Genomic DNA, 19,664 nt, shown 5'->3' on the forward strand with positions numbered 1-19,664 from the left:
ATTAACCTATTTGAACTTGCTTTCAAATCCTGATGTTTGTCATATTTACCTTGTCCTAATGAATGTGTGTAAACATGTATGTGTGTCAGGAAAGGTTGAGTTTACATGTAAGTAAGGTTTGTATCATGCATTCTGTCTTTCCTGTGAAGTGAAGGTAGGTCTTTATTCAAAGTTTGACAAGGTGAGACATCATATTAATTAGCATCACTGACTGCAAGATACCATCTTTGTGGTGAGATAATATATAGTTACACTGCAACTTTGTTCATTGTTGTGGAAATTCCATTTCTGATATAAAAGACTAAGGCATAGCAGGCCAAATTTAGATAGAAAGAGAGCAGCGACTAAAGTATGAGGAAAGTAGTGAAATCTGATCAGTGTACTTCAGTTAAGGTTTTATTCTTATTGTTGATTTAAATGCTTAATGGTAGGCAATTAATACACTACTTAAGACATCCATGAAGAATTATATAATACAAAGTAAACTTTATGTTATGTCACAGCCTTTGACCAAAAGGGTATCAGCACCCGCACCCTACAAGACACCACACTCTTAAGATCACAAAGATAATTTTGAAGAGCCATTCTAGTAATTTGCTCCTTAAAATGGGTGCCCTATCAGATATGCTCACACCAAGCCATTAACTCTAGGTTTAATTCTGCCAGCTCTGCCTAACTGTCCCCTCTCCGGAGCTGCACAGTGGAGAGGATGGCTGAGGAAACTGATAACACTGGATTTATGGGGGTGACTCTGATAAACTGAGTTACTAATTGCATCAGCTTAGCCTGCAGTACACATGGCATGCTCAGTTGCACATTCCTGGTGCAGCTCTACATGGTTTGTGTTGATATGATATGCAATTATGGTGGTGTGCAAAGTGCTGCGTGCTACTCAGTTTTTTTATTGGCTTGTTCTCTCAGGTGTCGCTTAATTTATTAGTGAAATTTGTTCAGTGGCGTGAAAAAACACCCACTTGTTGTTTTCCAAGGGCTTTGTTACTCGTAACTACATTAGGTTACTCACCCTGTGTATATACAACTGCGACTGTTGTAAGAAATGTGCTTAGGACCAAATCATATTGAGTTTGAAAGTTTTGAGTAAAGGCACATGTTTCTTAGTGGAATTTGATTTAGGTTACTCACTTGTAGTGCCCGACGATTCTAGGAGCCAAGTCAAAATCAGGATCATCGTAGTATAAATCTTCATGAAAAAGTTCTCTGAAAAGGGGCCTCAACCAGTCAGACTTTCAGCCAACATGATTGGGCTGAGCTAATCCTGTTGGTGGTTTGGCATTTTCGTAACATTACCTGAACAAGGATTACCACAACCAGCTGCCTGTCCATGTTAATACAGGGTAGTATGTATCCCGTCCAGGGACCTGTTTCACAAAGTGCACATAATTTTACGTGCACTTAACTTCAATGGCAACCAGTACTGTAGTTATTACATTGCCAGGAGGACGTAGCGCTATGTGTGCTTTGTGAAAAGAGTCCCATTCTTGACAGCAGTTTAGGTAGATCAGAGTTAAGTATGCTGGATTACCTTGCATGTTGAGCTGCCTGCTAAACCCTTCAGTGGGTGATCCAATTTAGCAGACACTTTGTGGTCTTGTCCTGGTCATTCTGTTAAATTGGCGGCAGTGACATCTTTAGAAAAGTACTGTTTACTAAATCCTTCTTTTCCATCTGTCCTATTGGTCTGTCTGTCTGTATTTATGAAGGTGATTTTTAATTATAAGTGTCTTGTTTTCTTCGTCTTTTTTTTTTATTATTGGCATGGAAGTATTCTCATATGGGTTGGCACCGTTTGTCTGTTGTTCCCGTCATATGCTTGTAATTACTTTCTCTTGAACGCTAGTTGCGATCATGTATATTATATTTTGTGACAGTTTGTAAATATTATATTTCATCAACCCTGATAGAAATTTGGGGATAGCCCAAATACTTTATTAAAGTGAACATAAAATCTGCCACTATGTATACATGGAAAAATGATATAGGACACAGAAAAATGTGTACAAAATTCCATAAAGTTTCCAGAAAGCCGAGAAGATGAAGTTCAGAATTGGGGATATGGCACTTACGAGAAATTAACTGCAAGTAGCCATGTTGTAGAAGTCCTTATGAACTTGGCCAATCACTAGCACTGAAAGCGTGACATGATAATTAGCCATCGATTGTCAGCGTGTGATTTCCTATAGTGGACAGACAGATATCGATGCAATAAAACCGGATTTTGCAGTTAGCTTAAGTGTTAAACTGATGCATTTTGAACCAAACATTTATGAACAGGGAACTGAGAACAGCTGCCTGCGTCACAGTGAATATGTGTTGGGCAGTACACTGCAGTAACTTGTCAGGGTAAGAAAATCGCCTCAGAAGAATCATTGCTTGAAGAAAAATATTGTGGTGTTGCATTATTTTTCCTTAGCAAAGTCAGATTTATTATGAAAATATGTTCCTAAATCTGCCTGAAAGAGTTTGTTCAGAAGGTCTTGTTGTGTTTGGTAAATTCCCTGATGTGGGTACAGCTAGCTAGGCCTCATGCAGGTCGAAGACAAGGCCAAATAGGACCACTAAAAGATTGTTTGTCCTGAGCCTCAATTATCTGGTAAATTATTGAAGTACTGTTGATTTGCCTTTAGTCATGTTTATGCAACTTATGTCACAAGCACACATAGACATTGAGAAACTAGAGCTCTAACCATATTTAAGCAATTGTCACCAAACTTTCATCTCATGTGCACTTATAGTCATGTAGAAGATCTTGCCCTTGACATATATTACCATGAAGGGCCTGTGCCTCTATTTCCTTGTAAAATATACCTTAGAAAGTATACTGTTTCCTGTGGCCAAATGGTATATAGTGCCTTCCATTCATCTACCTTCATGTAGGTTGTTGCTTGCAAATTAAAATCTCTCAGCCCCAGAATGTGCTTTTCGATGACAAGGGATGCTAACACAATCTCAATTTATAATGTAAACTCCTTGTTGGATTATTGTTAAAACGTGAACATTCAACCAAATAACACACTCATGCATATACATGTATAAACGGTAAGACTCCAACTGTTGTGACCGGCCCTGATTGGGGTCACTAGATCCAAGGTCAACCCTTGGTGGGGTCACACCTAAGAACTTAAAATATGACGTTGCAGCTTCCTAACTTGGCTTTCAGCATTAAGGGGATTGTACAACAACTGGTTGACCAGTATCAGCATGTCTTGGGTGGTGCGGCTTACTCCACTTAAAATTGTTATGTACGACGTTAATTCTTAAGCACTCACTCACTCCAGCTGTTGCAGTTGACAGTGAAAGACAGTGAAGGTATGCAAGCTGTATTTTTATTTATTTTATTTATTCTGTATATGTCTCTTTGAAATCAGTTTATTAATGAGTTATTTTATTTAGAATGGGAAATGCATCGGGCGCCTAAATAAGTCAATTTATAATGGTGTACTCTTTTGTAAGGTCACTGTTTCTATATAGACCTATTTATGCTCTTCAATATACATCTAGTTGACAAGCACTAGAGAATGGCAGGTGAGAGTGATGTGCTTAAACAGATTGGAATTGACCTGTGTATTCGATAGGCCCATTGCAATTGATCTTGATTTCAAATGCAAGTTACTTATCTCATGGTAAAACCCTAGTCAGAATATGTAGTAATAGGGACTCTTATCAGTGACTGCCATATTAGCTGCGGCAAATGACCTGTGATTGGACAAAAAAGTAGGGGCTTTTAGTCTTGAGACCCCAACTTCAGAATTTCAAATAATTTTCTTTCTCCATGTCACTTTTGTCTTTCTCCATGTCTTTCTTGAATGCAGCAATAAATCTGGTGAATTTAGCTCTGCTGGTATGTTTTGATGAAGTTACGTTTCCTGCCCAGTTTTCTCTGCCTTATTTCCTCTCTATAAATTCTATTGCCAGCTTTCCTCAAATATATTGACAGTCTTAGTGACAGTAATTGGCAAACAGAGCTCTAGAGTTAAGCACATGGTCTTGCTTGATGTTGGTTGTTATGGCTTCGTTTACCTCCCATCAGTAGGTTATCGTACGTATAGAAATCCATCTGCAAGTAAAGATTTGTGGCAATGACATGTGGAAAAATTTGTCAGTTACATGCCTGTTACAAGTTCTTTTCTGAAAGCATACCAAAACACATATAGATGAAGCATGTGGTGGTGCTGTTCTCCTTACAGGTGTCCAGTTTTCTGACAAGTGAGGTACATACAACACAATCAGGACGGTCATTATATGTGAAGATGATGCAGTTAGCACAGAAACATTATCAGCTGTCTTCCACCACAGTTACTGGAATACCTATGAAGGTACACAGTGTAATCACTTGCTCTGCATCATTTTATTTATGTCAAAAGCAACGTTTATGGTGCCACCTGCGATTCTTGTATGGTGATGGAAGATACTAAATAACGTTTATCTTGGACAGTAAGGCAGCTTTGTTTTAGACAAGATGTATCAAATTTCAAGCGCATTATCAATATAAATATTAGTAAAGGAGGGTATTCGGTCATTTAGACCGTGGGCATGAAATTGTAGCATTTCTTACATTTGTCTTTGATAAACATTTTGATTCTAATGATACTCATGACAGGAGGAGCAAAATGCAAGTTCGTCTGCTAATTATGATGTTGAATTGCTGCATCCAGCTGATGTCCATGTAGAACTTCTCAAAACAGGTGAGGATAATTACAACAAGTAGGACTGAGATTAATGTTTCATAACACAGTAAAACATTTGATAGGTTAGTTGTTTGATTCAAATTTTTTCAAGAGTGTGATTTGCAGTAAATGAATATGAACTAATGCAGACACTTTTTTTGTTTGTAACATATACACTTCTGCAGGATCTTCAGTAATTTTCCATTTGTCGTGACTTGGCCAGTTTTTGAAGTAAGACAATGATGCTAGTTTATAAAAACTAAAAAAAACTCTGCTGATTTCCAGTGGTTAGTTAATAGGTTTTCTGTGGCAAATGAAGGAGCTAGACTTCAACCTTCTTCCGTCTTTTCTATTGATCTATCAACAGATGTCTGGCACATATTTCTTCAGACACTATGGACCAACTCCTTGTTGTTGGATCTCGACCCTGAAGCAGAAATCCGATTTCAGGGGAAAAAATTGGATGAAAAATGTCAGTCTTGGGTTGATCCATGCTGCTGAGAATTTCACTGGAATTATTTTCTTGGGACATCATTTTCCCCATGCTGTCGAGAAGAAAGGAGCCATCCCTCATGACGGCCATTACTTGATTTGTCTTTCCGGCTCTTCCCCCTGTTCACTTTCAGCATTCTTAACCTCAACTACCCACTGGAGTAATTGACCACTCTATCATTTTACGACTGAATTTGGGGATTTTTTCGTTTTGAATGCATATATTTTTTACTCCACCACCACACTACATAATTACTGATTGGTCCAGTGCTGCCAATTTCTGTTTCTGAATGTCCAATTACCCATGTCGACACAGCTAGTAAACACTTCCAAAATGCTATTTATCTCCTGTTTCAAATATACCTGCTGCTGCAGAAGGCATATAAACATGCTGAGGAGTTGAAGAATCATATTTATTCTTTTATCTTCTCATATTGCATAGATTAACTTGTTTTTGTTCTCAGCCCACCTTGATGGCCTTGTTATCAACTCTAAAGAAGGTTTGAACATAGAGACAGTGACTTTGAAATGGTGTACCCCCAAATCCAATGTCGCTGGTGAGTAATTCCTTAACCCTGAAGTTTACAGTGGTTCCGCTTCTGGAGTCTCCAACCACCATACACCCCACCCCACATACTTAGCACCTCCCATTCCTGCCATCATACACCCCACCCCATATACCCAACACCTCCCACTCCTGCCATCATAAACCCCACCCCATATACCCAGCATCTCCCACTCCTACCATCATACATCCCACCAGACATACCCAGCATCTCCCACTCCTACCATCATACACCACACCCCACATACCTAGCACCTCCCACTCAAACCACCATACACCCCACCCCACATACCCAGCACCTCCCACTCCTACCATCATACACCCCACCCCACATACCTAGCACCTCCCACTCCAACCACCATACACCCCACCCCATATACCCAGCATCTTCCACTCCTTCAATCATACACCACACCCCACATACCCATCATTTCCCACTCCTACCATCATACACAACTCCTCACAAACCCAGCACTTCCCATTCCTACCACTATACACCACACCCCACATACCCAGCACCTTCACTCCTACCATCATACACCACACCCCACATACCCATCATCTCCCACTCCAACCACCATACACCCCAACCCACATACCCAGCACCTCCCACTCCTACCATCATACACCACACCCCACATACCCAACACCTGCCACTCCTACCTCCATACACCACACCTCACATACCCAGCATCTCCCACTCCTTCCATCATGCACCCCTCCCCACATACCCAGCATCTCCCACTCCTACCATCATACACCACACCCCACATACCCAACACCTGCCACTCCTACCACCATACACCACACCTCACATACCCAGCATCTCAAACTCCTCTCATCATGCACCCCTCCCCACATTCCCAGCATCTCCCACTCCTACCATCATACACCACACCCCACATACGATCTCCAACTCCTACCATCATACACCACAACCTACATACTCCTACCATCACACACCACACCCACATACCTAGCACTTCCTACTCCTACCACCATACACCCCACCCCATACCCAGCATCTCCCACTCCTACTACCATACACCCCACCCCACACTCCCAGCACCTGCCACTCCAACCACCATACACCACACCCCCCATACGCATCACCTCCCATCCGTACCATCACACACCACACCCACATACCCAGCACCTCCCACTTCTACCATCATTCACCACACCTCACATACCCAGCATCTCCAACTCCTGCCATCATGCATCCCTCCCCACGTACCTAGCCCCTCCCACTCCTTCCATTATTCACCACACCTCACATAACCAGCATCTCCCACTCCCACCACCATACACCATACCCCACATACTCAACACCTGCCACTCCTGCCACCATACACCTCACCCCCCATACGCAGCACCTCCCATCCGTACCATCATACACCACACCCCACATACCGAGCACCTCCCACTCCTACCATCATACACCACACCCCACATACCCAGCACCTTCCACTCCTACCACCATACACCCCACCCCATACCCAGCATCTTCTACTCCTACCATCATACACCACACCTCACATACCTAGCACCTCCCACTCCTGCCATCATACACCCCACGCCACATTCCCAGCATCTCCCACTCCTACCATCATACACCGCACCTCACATACCCAGCATCTCCCACTCCTGCCATCATGCACCCCACCCCACATACCCAGCACCTCCCACTCCTACCATCATGCACCCCACCCCACATACCCAGCACCTCCCACTCCTACCATCATACACCACACCCCACATACCCAACACCTGCCACTCCTACCTCCATACACCACACCTCACATACCCAGCATCTCCCACTCCTTCCATCATACACCACACCCCACATACCATCTCCAACTCCAACCACCATACACCCCAACCCACATACCCAGCACCTCCCACTCCTACCATCATACACCACACCTCACATACCCAACACCTGCCACTCCTACCATCATGCACCCCACCCCACATACCCAGCACCTCCCACTCCTACCATCATGCACCCCACCCCACATACCCAGCACCTCCCACTCCTACCATCATACACCACACCCCACATACCCATCACCTCCTACTCCTGCCACCATACACCACACCTCACATACCCAGCATCTCCCACTCCTACCATCATGCACCCCACCCCACATACCCAGCACCTCCCACTCCTACCATCATACACTACACCCCACATACCCATCACCTCCTACTCCTGCCACCATACACCACACCTCACATACCCAGCATCTCCCACTCCTACCATCATGCACCACACCCTACATACCCAGCACCTCCCACTTCTACCACCATACACCCCACCCCACATACCCAGCACCTCCCACTCCTACCACCATACACCACACCCACACATACCCAGCAACTCCAACTCGTACCATCATACACCACACTCTACATACCCAGCACCGCCCACTCCTACCACTATACGCCCTCACCCCACATACCCAGCACCTCCCACTCCTACCACCATACACCACACCCTCACATACCCAGCACCTCCAACTCGTACCATCATACACCACACCCTACATACCCAACACCTCCCACTCCTACCATCATACACCACACCCCACAAACCTATGACTTCCCACTCCTGCCATCATACACCACACCCCACTTATTCCTATCATCATTCACCACACCCCACATACCTATGACTTCCCACTCCTACCATCATACACCACACCCCACAAACCTATGACTTCCCACTCCTGCCATCATACACCACACCCCACTTATTCCTATCATCATTCACCACACCCCACATACCTATGACTTCCCACTCCTACCATCATACACCACACCCCACAAACCTATGACTTCCCACTCTTGCCATCATACACCACACCCCACAAACCTATGACTTCCCACTCTTGCCATCATACACCACACCCCACAAACCTATGACTTCCCACTCTTGCCATCATACACCACACCCCACAAACCTATGACTTCCCACTCTTGCCATCATACACCACACCCCACAAACCTATGACTTCCCACTCTTGCCATCATACACCACACCCCACAAACCTATGACTTCCCACTCTTGCCATCATACACCACACCCCACAAACCTATGACTTCCCACTCCTGCCATCATACACCACACCCCACTTATTCCTATCATCATTCACCACACCCCACATACCTAACACCTCCCACTCCTACCACCATTTATCACACCCTACATATCTAACACCTCCTACTCCCTTTAACACCTCCTACTCCTTTTAACACATTCCTGTCACCACCTCACACCTAACCACTTAATCATAGAGTCACTGAGTCAAAGTGAATTTTGTCAAGTATTTTAGTAAATGCGAGATAATAATGAAAATTGATAATGTTGTTGGCCACAGACATTTAAGTTGGAAAGGCCTTAATGTCACAGCTTTCTGTTCAAGATGCTTTACTATGTATAATTACCTGAGCAGGATAGAGAAAACATTTTTCAAAGGCCAAAGATTTTTAAGGTAGTCTCATTATTCATAATTGAGGAAAGTATTTTCTGAAATTTGTAGGAACCAAATTTCCCTTTAATAGTGAAGGATAAAATGCTTTACTCTTGTGTTTCTATGGTTACAGAGTTACATCACTGCACTAGTGTGTTCCGAATCACGCCTGTGGATGTCAATAGTCGCCCTTCATCGTGTCTGACTAATTTTCTCTTAGGGGGTAAGTTGGCAAAAAAGACTTGATTTGTGCATCAATTTTCAGTGTGCATTCATCATTACAGAAATGGTTTTGACGGATATCTTGCCGATGGAATGTTTTATTGCTGTGAAAAGAAGATGCATGGGTTTCAGTGAAATTAGTTTCCCTCTTGTTTGATAATATGTGATGTATTACATTTTCCCTCTCAGATCACGCCTCGAAGCTCTGTTTTTGCCGACCACTTCATTGTATTTTCTCAACTCTGCAGGGAGATCCGTGATGTTGGAGCAGCCAAGGAAAACTGGAACAAAGGTCATCTCGCACATGCTCGCAAGTCATGGCGGGGAAATCTTCATTCATGCCATTAACACCTGTCGATCAATCTTGGAAGACCCTCCCTCCATCAGTGAAGGATGTGGGGGACGCGTGACAGATTACAGGATTACTGTGAGTGTTTGCCCGCACATTCCTGACAGCAACATTACCTGATATCCACAGCCATATTACATCATCATTTAATGCAAATAAATATTCTATCCTTTTGATATGTTTCTTATGCAGGTCAGCTGGAATATCTGATTTTGATTTTACAGAGTTAGCTTGTACCCAGTAATTATTTAAGGTGTCATAATTGTTTCCAAATGAGTTTTGACAGTAGCCGTCTGTCTAGCTTGGAATTCCTGATTATCATTCAGAATTCTGCTGACAGAGGAAGTCAGGGATTTGTTTGCATGGATATATTCTCAGAAATTAAGATTGTACTTTGGAGTTTTATGCCTTGTTTAATAGCACAACTAGATATTAACATGCAGAGATACGGAGAGTGTTCTTGTTTTACTGTCTATGCTGTAGGCTTTTATATGGTTTTCTTTTATAATATGTAATTGCACAAGTCATTTTAAACCACATGAGTAAAGTTATTTGTTTTGTTGTAAAATCATATCTGGTAAATCAAATTCAGGAAGGTATCTTGTTTGTTGTGTGGTACCAACCAGAGATTAGTTTCAGGTGTCATACCAGCAGAAGATGGCTTTTAGGTGTGACACAATAGGTGATGTTGTCAAAAGAAGCTGGTCTTAAGGTGTGTTACCAAAAGACGGTGACTCTAATTTTGATACCTGTAGAAGGTTTGCTTTTTTTTTTTTTTTTTGGCGTGAGATATCATACGAAGGTGGTCATCAACAGAAGGTGTGTTACCAACAGAAAGTGGTTTCAGTTATGGGTGATATTAAACGAAGGTGGACTTCAGGTGTGTTACCAAAAGAATGCAGTTTCACTTATGGGTGATATCAAAAGATGGTGGACTTCAGGTGTGTTACCAACATAAAGTGGTTCCTGGTAGTTTACCAATAGAGGGTAGTTTTTAGGTGTAATATCAAAAGAAGTTGGTTTTAGGTGTGTTAACCATCAGGGGTGATAACCACCAGGTGCTGAGGACCAAAAAAATCAATAAAATCATTGACTGTTCTGTCTGTATGAAATACAAATTCGTGGGAGAATTATTGCTAATTTATTGCAATAGTACTAATTCTAGGAGCAGTAGCATATTTGAAGAAGCTGCCAAACTACAGTTAATGTAGTTCTTTTACAGCATTAAATTCACATATAAAATGTTACCGTACATTTGGATTAAGAAATTATTTTGACATTACAACTGTGTGTTTTGTAGAATAGGTGTTATGTGCCATCATGAAATGATGCGTTCCAGTTCTCTGTTGTGCTGTATGTACTAATAGTTCATTAGTTTTTAAGTCTTGTGTTTAGTTTGCCTGATGAGCTTTCAAACTGCAGAATTGGCTGTATATATGCCAAGAGTAAGTTATATACTGAGATATGTAGATGGGACTATGTCTGGCGTAATGACAGGATATTGGCCCCAGAGACAGACTTAATTGGGCACTGGAAGATGATATATATGTTAGGAAAATAAATAAGAATGCTGAAATTGGTGGTTCAAATAGAGGTGTCCAAGTTGCTAATTCTAGTAGTTACAGTCTTGAGATTCATCGGGATTTCCTCGCCTTTATTCTGATGATTTATTTGGATTTACCAATAACCCTGAAAATCTCCAATGATTAAAATGAACTCTCGCCAGTAAGGTGAAGTCAGTGTTGATTGCCTCAGAAAAGCTGTCAATTTCTTGCATTTCGCTTATCATTTACAGCTCTAAAAAGTCGAGTATCTCCTCAGGCTGCCCGGAACAAAGACTAATTTTGATCAGCTTTTTTCGTCTTAGCCAGATTTTTTTAGGGTAAAATTTTGTGGCATTCATCCAGGTTGTATGAATATTGAAAGCATGTTGACTATACTGTCTCATTTGTAGAGTAATGATGATTTTTTCACCCATACCCATAACTTTTTAACATTAAATAGTGCCATTTACTGATAATAAATTTAAATCCATCTGACACATGAAGAGTAAAATTGTCTTGTAGTTATGAAAACATGTAAAGTTTATGCCAGCCTTAATGTGAATAATAGGATTAATATGCTTTTTTCTCAGGATTTTGGTGAATTTATGAAAGAGAATCGCCTGGCCCCAGTACCAGCTCAGACTATCTTAGAATCTGCCGAGTTACCCATTGAGAGAGGTAAAACCAAGTTCATATGTACATATCTCACACATTCCAAATAATAGGTTGTAAATAAGAAAACTTTGAGCATGTGAATTGTTTTACTTACATTTTGTTAAGTTACATTACTTTTATTTTGATGAACAAAATGAATTGTCATGTGAACAGCCTATTAAATGTTGAAAATAAGAAATAAAAAAAGGAGGCCACTGCATAATTTTCTTGCGAGACCTGAGTGGATGGGAACACAGATAAAGTGACACAGGCATGAGATTTTGGGTCATTCCCTGTGATGATTAAACATTTCATTCAGTTTTATTACAGTTAAAGCACATGTACTTCTTTATGTAATGAAAGGCTGTTCATGAAGACAAAAACTTACTTTGTACTTCAGACAAACCCTTCAAAGAAACATGCATGATTCAAATCATATTTTTCATTAGAGGAAGATTCTTTGTGAACATAAGATATCTTTTGAAGTTGAATTACAAACATTTTATGCCTTTCTGTGATCATTAAGACTTGTTCTTGCCAAAAATAGAGTTTATGCCGACATTAGGTTGGGCCCAACTTGGATGACGAAAAACATGTCAGTGAATAACTGTATGTAGGAATCCATGGGAGCACAACCTACCCAAGAAAGATGGAAACAGCCATTTGTTACCGCTGTTATCTTTATTTATAAGATGAAGAGATCACGTCTCAGTGTATTTTTCTACTATTCATGTACCTCTACTTTAGTGTACTGAATGGGTATTACCATTATCTATAGTCACTAAGTTAGACAGGTAAAATGGCCCATCTGTGAACAAAATTTAATTCTAACATGCACATATTAACTTTACAGCCTTGAATCAGTTGGAGAGGAAAACCCGCCATTGGCCGATTGTCATAGGGGAAACAATCATCTTCAACATGCCAAATGTAAGTGTCACATCTACGTGTTTACCTGTTTTTTTTTTTTGTAGGAGGATTTCAATTTGCTAGAAAGAAAAATCTTGTGCATGTCACCCTGAAGCTTTATAAGGAGTCAGAGCTTGTATTAGCTATGTTGCATTGTCCATCGTAATATGTCTGGTTTCGTTATAACATGGCAACGCATGTTGAGTCTCTTGTCTGATGTCAGTATACCATGGCGACATATGTTGGGTGTCTTGTCTAGTGTCAGTATACCATGGCAACGTATGTTGAGTCCCTTCTCTGGTGTCAGTATACCATGGCAACATATGTTGAGTCCCTTCTCTGGTGTCAGTATACCATGGCAACGTATGTTGAGTCCCTTCTCTGGTGTAAGTATACCATGGCAACATATGTTGGGTGTCTTGTCTAGTGTCAGTATACCATGGCAACGTATGTTGAGTCCCTTCTCTGGTGTCAGTATACCATGGCAACATATGTTGGGTGTCTTGTCTAGTGTCAGTATACCATGGTGACATATGTTGAGTGTCTTGTCTTGTGTCAGTATACCATGGCCACATATGTTGAGTCCCTTCTCTGGTGTCAGTATACCATGGCAACGTATGTTGGGTGTCTTGTCTAGTGTCAGTATACCATGGCGACATATGTTGAGTCTCATGTCTGGTGTCCCTATATCTTGGCGACATGTTATGTCATGTCTGATGTCAGTATAGCTTGGTGTCTTGGCCACATGTTATGTCATGTCTGACGTCAGTATATCTTGGCGACATGTTATGTCATGCCTGGTGTCACTATATCTTGGTGACATGTTATGTCATGCCTGATGTCTGTATTTCTTAGCGACATGTGAGGTCATGCCTGGTGTCACTAAATATTCGCGGCATGTTATGTCATGCCTGATGTCACTATATCTTGGCGACATGTTATGTAATGCCTGGTGTCACTTTATCTTGTAAGGACAAAATGTGTTGAGTGTCCAGAAAAGCTGCAGAAGACTAAGAGCAACACATCCGTGCTGCTACATAAAGGCACCATCAAAATGGAGCCTTATGATTTGGTGTAGAATGTAGTAATGAAATTGAAGTAAGGTAAGAAAGACACAGAGCAATTTTGAATGCAAGCCTTGTTTCCTTGCCAGCACTTGGAGCCCTTGCCAACATTGATGGTCAAGGAGACTCTGGATGACGAGGAGGTTCTGGAGTGTAAGAAGGTGATATATCACATTGTGGGGATGGAGAGCAAGAACGAGGCCCTACCTGTCCCATCCACAGGCTCCCGGGGAAAGGGGCTCAAGCGGTGAGTCCTCGGTGACAGTTACTTGTGCTGTCGTACGGTCTAATACCACTGTTTGTCTGTCCTACAGATTATGATATTATGATATGTGAAATTTTGTGTTACCCACTGCTTGAACCTGTGCCAAAAAGACATGCAGGAGTCAACAAAATAAAATTTTACCCTTCAGCCGTTATAGTGTGCTTGAATAAAATAAAGGATATTAGAACTCCTCAGAGATAAATATTTTTTATTTCACATTTTGTTTCTACATTTATTATTATTTCACACCTTCTAACAAGTGGTGAAAACCAAATTCTGATTACGAATACCTTGCAAAATGTATACCTTGTGAACCAAAGCAGCCATGTTTTCCTAGTTGTCATATATTAGGGCAATTACCTCACTACATGAGGAAGTTGGAGGTTACCTGCTGTAAATACACGTGCCTCTGATAAACGTGTATTTGCCTCCAGATACCATTTGTTTATAAACTGTGCCCCACTGCTTATGCTTTCCTCTGCCCCACTGCTTGTGCTTTCCTCTGCCCCACTGCTTGTGCACACCTCTGCCCCACTGCTTGTGCACACATCTGCCCATCAGCTTGTGCACACCTCTGCCCCACTGCTTGTTCACACATCTGCCCATCTGCTTGTGCACACATCTGCCCCACTGCTTGAGCACAGATCTGCCCCAGTGCTTGTGCTTTCCTCCGCCCCACTGCTTGTGCACACATCTGCCCATCTGCTTGTGCACACCTCTGCTCCACTGCTTGTGCATGCATCTGCCCCACTGCTTGTGCACACATCTGTCCATCTGCTTGTGCACACCTCTTCCCCACTGCTTATGCACGTATCCTCCCCACTGCTTGTGCACACATCTGTCCATCTGCTTGTGCACATATCTGCCATCTGCTTATGCACACCTCTTCCCCACTGCTTATGCACGTATCCTCCCCACTGTTTGTGCACACCTCTGCCCCACTGCTTGTGCACGTATCTGCCCCACTGCTTTTGCACGTATCTGCCCCACTGCTTGTGCATGTATCTGCCCCACTGCTTGTGCACACCTCTGCCCTACTGCTTGTGCATGCATCTGCCCACCTGCTTGTCCACACCTGTGTCCATGTGGGCAATGTGGATATTAACCGGCCTTAATCATGCCATTGGGGAAGTTCATAAAATATTTAAGCTTGTTTTACACCAATTTATGCTTTCATGGCGCATTCTGATTTATAAAATCTAAAAAAATAGGTTGATGTGTTCATATTCTGACTGGAAGCTAGGCAATTCTCTGGGACCAGTTTTAATTTAATTTTTAAAGTAGGCACTTATACATAAAATATGCTGAAAAGTATATATATGAATTGTTTTTTTCCCTAAAAACACAGAAATCAAAGAGGATCTATTGTCAGAGCTGTTTGTTACATTTATAAAACACCAAAATTCAAACATTAAATGTTTGGTAAACATTTGCTGAAGATTATTATTGTGATGTTTTTGTTTGTGATTCCTTTCCAGAGAAGAACAGTACAGACAGATGTGGTCTGAGCTGGAAATGTTGGTACGTGTGTACTCTACCACATCGGATCAGCACAACAAAGTCCTTGATTGTTTGTTGGAATTGAAGAAACCTTCCCCGGAGGATTTCAAGCCAACAACAAGTGCCCCTCCCAAAAAAGCACCTGAAAAAGCATTTGTCAAGGAGGAAAAAATGGATACATCAAATGTTGAAAAGGGACTGAAAGAATTGGACAGGTTAGTTATATTTGTTAGTGTCACAATGAATGATGTACTGTAACGATTTCTGTAAAATATGCATGTTAGATCCTTGTTTTGCCTTGTGAGATTGTTTATAGAAACACAAATATGATTCTCTTGTTCTCTGTACTACGTATGTGTTATGTAGTTCTGTAAGATTTAACAAGCATGCATGTACAAGACTCAGGCAGTCTGAACTACAGGACATTCAAGATGTAAAGCTCAGTGTCATCTCACTGGTACATTATGTGGTGTTACCAGATGTCAATTTTCACACTGTTGGTGCTGCTTTACCTATTATGTGGTGTCACCAGATGCCAGTTATATCTCTGTGAGTGCTGCTTCACATTTTATGTCGTGTTACCAGATGTCAGTTCTCACACAGTATGTGCTGCTTCACCCATTATGTGGTGTTAGCAGATGTCAGTTATCACACAGTACGTGCTCTTTCATCTATTATGTGGTGTTACCAGATGGCAGTTCTCACACTGTAGGTGCTGCTTCACCTATTATGTGTACCGGCCCGGATAGCATAGTTGGTAGAGCGTCCTCTTCGGGACCGGTAGATCCAGGATCAATCCTTGATCGAGTCACACCTAAGACTTTAAAAGAGGAAGTTGTAACTCCCTCGCTTGGCGTTCAGCATGAAGGGGATAGTGCAACGACTGGTTGACCCGTATCAGTATAATGGCTCGGGCGGGCAGCTTACTTGCCTTCGGTAAGTCGTCTCAGTGAAGCAGCACTAAATAAAAGAGCGGTGGAAATCCGTCCTGCAACAAGGAGGCACATTATACATACATGCACCCTAATGATTCCTTCGTCGTCATATGACTGAAAAATTGTTGAGTACGACGTTAAACCCCAAGCACTCACTCACCTATTATGTGGTGTTACCAGATGCCAGTTATAGCTCTGTGAGTGCTGCTTCACTCGTTATGTGGTGTTGCCAGATGCCAGTTATCACACTGTGAGTGCTCCTTCATCTATTATGTCGTGTTACCAGATGTCAGTTCTCACACAGTATGTGCTCCTTCATCTATTATGTGGTGTTACCAGATGCCAGTTATAACTCTGTGAGTGCTGATTCACCTATTATGTGGTGTTAGCAGATGTCAGTTATCACACTGTGAGTGCTCCTTCATCTATTATGTGGTGTTACCAGATGTCAGTTCCCACACTGTAGGTGCTGCTTCACCTATTATGTGATGTTACCAGATGTCAGTTCTCACACTGCAGGTGCTGCTTCACTTGTTATGTGGTGTTACCAGATGTCAGTTCTCACACTGTAGGTGCTGCTTCACCTATTATGTGATGTTACCAGATGTCAGTTCTCACACTGTGGGTGCTCCTTCATCTATTATGTGGTGTTACCAGATGCCAGTTATAACTGTGTGAGTGCTGATTCACTTGTTATGTGGTGTTACCAGATGTCAGTTCTCACACAGTAGGTGCTCCTTCATCTAGTATGTGGTGTTACCAGATGTCAGTTATAACTCTGTGAATGCTGGTTCATCTATTATGTGGTGTTAGCAGATGTCAGTTCTCACACAGTATGTGCTGCTTCACCCATTATGTGGTGTTAGCAGATGTCAGTTATCACACAGTACGTGCTCTTTCATCTATTATGTGGTGTTACCAGATGGCAGTTCTCACACTGTAGGTGCTGCTTCACCTATTATGTGTACCGGCCCGGATAGCACAGTTGGTAGAGCGTCCGCTTCGGGACCGGTAGATCCAGGATCAATCCTTGATCGAGTCAGTTATAACTCTGTGAATGCTGGTTCATCTATTATGTGGTGTTAGCAGATGTCAGTTATCACATTGTCGATGCTGCTTCACCTGCAGTTTTTGTTGACATACTAGTCTCCCCATATTCTGGATACATATTTAAGTGATACTGCTTTCCTTCAAGAACTTCACAAACATTTAGCACCTCATTGTTTTTCAGCGTTCCTCTACTCTACATAACTTTTGTGAAGCCTTTCTTCAGGTGAAAGTATTATAGTTATTGTAATAGTAGTAGTTTCCAAACATTTCCGACAGGTCACATGGTAGACTTGGATGGACCTTCAACGACAAAAGAATGTGAATTTAATCTCCCATTTTATCACAATATTATATGTTCCCAGATTTCAGTCATGTCATTGTTCTCATTGCTTTTATTTTTGACCCCACTGTAATAAGGCCCCCAGTTTATGAGTATTGGCACGTTACCATGGACAACAAGAAGTAAGATGGTCTTATGATGATCAGATTTCAGATGATGACAGAGCGAGAGAAGCAGGACTTTTTGTCCCCTGAGCGCCTAACCCCAGAATCTCCGCCAGCCAAACGGTTCAGACCATCACTGGAAAGCTCCATCACAAGAACGGGAGGTAGGTCATGTACTCCACATTAGCTTCAAGAAAACACCAGTCAGATACACGTAAAATGAATAAATGCAAGCAGTAAGTTTGCTCTGAGATGTTTACTGTTCATCTCTGCACCAGTATTGAAATTGTTTTTTTTATATCATTTGTACATCTCATTTTCACCAGTTTTTGCACACTGCTTGCTAGTTTTTTCATGAAAGAGGATGCTTTCTTTAAGTTTTGCTCAGAAGGATAGAATGAAAGCAATTGGATAAAGTTAGATAATCATTACCTTCAGGTACAACTGCAACAAGAGTTCTCTTCCCTTTGGCTGTGATTACATCTGTCTTTTATATAGTAGAATTTACAAATCAGACCCATTATAAACTCTAATATTTAGAACAATGTGAAGGCTGATCATTAAGCTGTTTTCATCATGTGGTTCTCCTGTATTTTTTCCTTCTTTAAAATTCTCATAGTAGTCACCGTAAAGTATTACTTAGTGTAAACTTAATATCAGATTGAAATAAATATCATGGTGATATTGCCCTTTTGTTTATTCTTTAGGTCCCCAAAATCTTTTGTCGATGTGGACCAACAGATTGAGTGCCATCAGCTCAAAGAGGCACTCAGAGTTTTCAGGGAGACTGGAAAGCAGTGGGAATGTAGCTGAGTTGTACCAACACCTGAATGAAAACAAGGGGTAAGGATGGAAGCAGGTCACTTGGTATTAAACTAACAGATTCCAAAAAGGAGTGTATACTCTGAAAGGAAATTGTTGTAACATTATTCAAGTAAGTGTATTCATTTATTTGTAACTTAAATTTGGTAGCAAGGCTACTGAAGAGACATAATCTATACATCCAGTCCTCAGACATTTACCTCAAGGAGAATTCTAATACACAAAAGTCATGAAGTGAAGAATTTGTGATTAACAATAAACAACACGCATACAGTGTGTCATCAGTTGAATATCCCCTTGTCTTACTGTGCTTGACATGCAAAACCTGAACCTAAGCCTACATGCCATACTGCTTCTGATATCACTCTTAAAGCATACATGTACATCAGTAGGAATTTAAAAAAAAAAAAAAAAAAAACCATTATGGTTTTAAAGGAAATTTTGCCAATATTTTATGTGGGCTTTTCTCCACACAGGTAGTTTTGTCAGCTAACACCATTAACCTAATGATGGCAGTTTACTTAATTTCCTAACAGACCACTGTTTATCGCCGTTTTTATGCCTCAAGAAGAATACCAAGAAGCTTTTTTAGATCTTTACTTGTTAGGACACACCCCAAAGTACATATCAACAAATAAAAAAAGCAAGCATTTCGTGTAAGTCTAAATTGTTTACTTTCTCATTACTC

The 19,664-nt window shown here is 41.5% G+C and overlaps 1 protein-coding gene across 2 annotated transcripts in view; it reads left to right on the forward strand.

The window, feature by feature from the left end:
- Window positions 1-19,664, forward strand: part of LOC135469608 (integrator complex subunit 13-like) — a 100,558-nt gene that overhangs the window by 77,681 nt on the left and 3,213 nt on the right. For both annotated transcript variants that reach the window (XM_064748108.1, XM_064748109.1), the window contains 11 exons: window positions 4,206-4,334; window positions 4,619-4,703; window positions 5,642-5,734; window positions 9,352-9,441; window positions 9,689-9,867; window positions 11,924-12,011; window positions 12,841-12,917; window positions 14,050-14,207; window positions 15,704-15,940; window positions 18,197-18,318; window positions 18,862-18,997. In XM_064748108.1, coding sequence (XP_064604178.1) covers window positions 4,206-4,334; window positions 4,619-4,703; window positions 5,642-5,734; window positions 9,352-9,441; window positions 9,689-9,867; window positions 11,924-12,011; window positions 12,841-12,917; window positions 14,050-14,207; window positions 15,704-15,940; window positions 18,197-18,318; window positions 18,862-18,997 — 1,394 coding nt within the window. The remainder of the gene's footprint in view (window positions 1-4,205; window positions 4,335-4,618; window positions 4,704-5,641; window positions 5,735-9,351; window positions 9,442-9,688; window positions 9,868-11,923; window positions 12,012-12,840; window positions 12,918-14,049; window positions 14,208-15,703; window positions 15,941-18,196; window positions 18,319-18,861; window positions 18,998-19,664) is intronic.

The sequence above is a fragment of the Liolophura sinensis genome, chromosome 7 (assembly GCF_032854445.1).
Source record: "Liolophura sinensis isolate JHLJ2023 chromosome 7, CUHK_Ljap_v2, whole genome shotgun sequence".
NCBI classification, from domain to species: domain Eukaryota; kingdom Metazoa; phylum Mollusca; class Polyplacophora; order Chitonida; family Chitonidae; genus Liolophura; species Liolophura sinensis.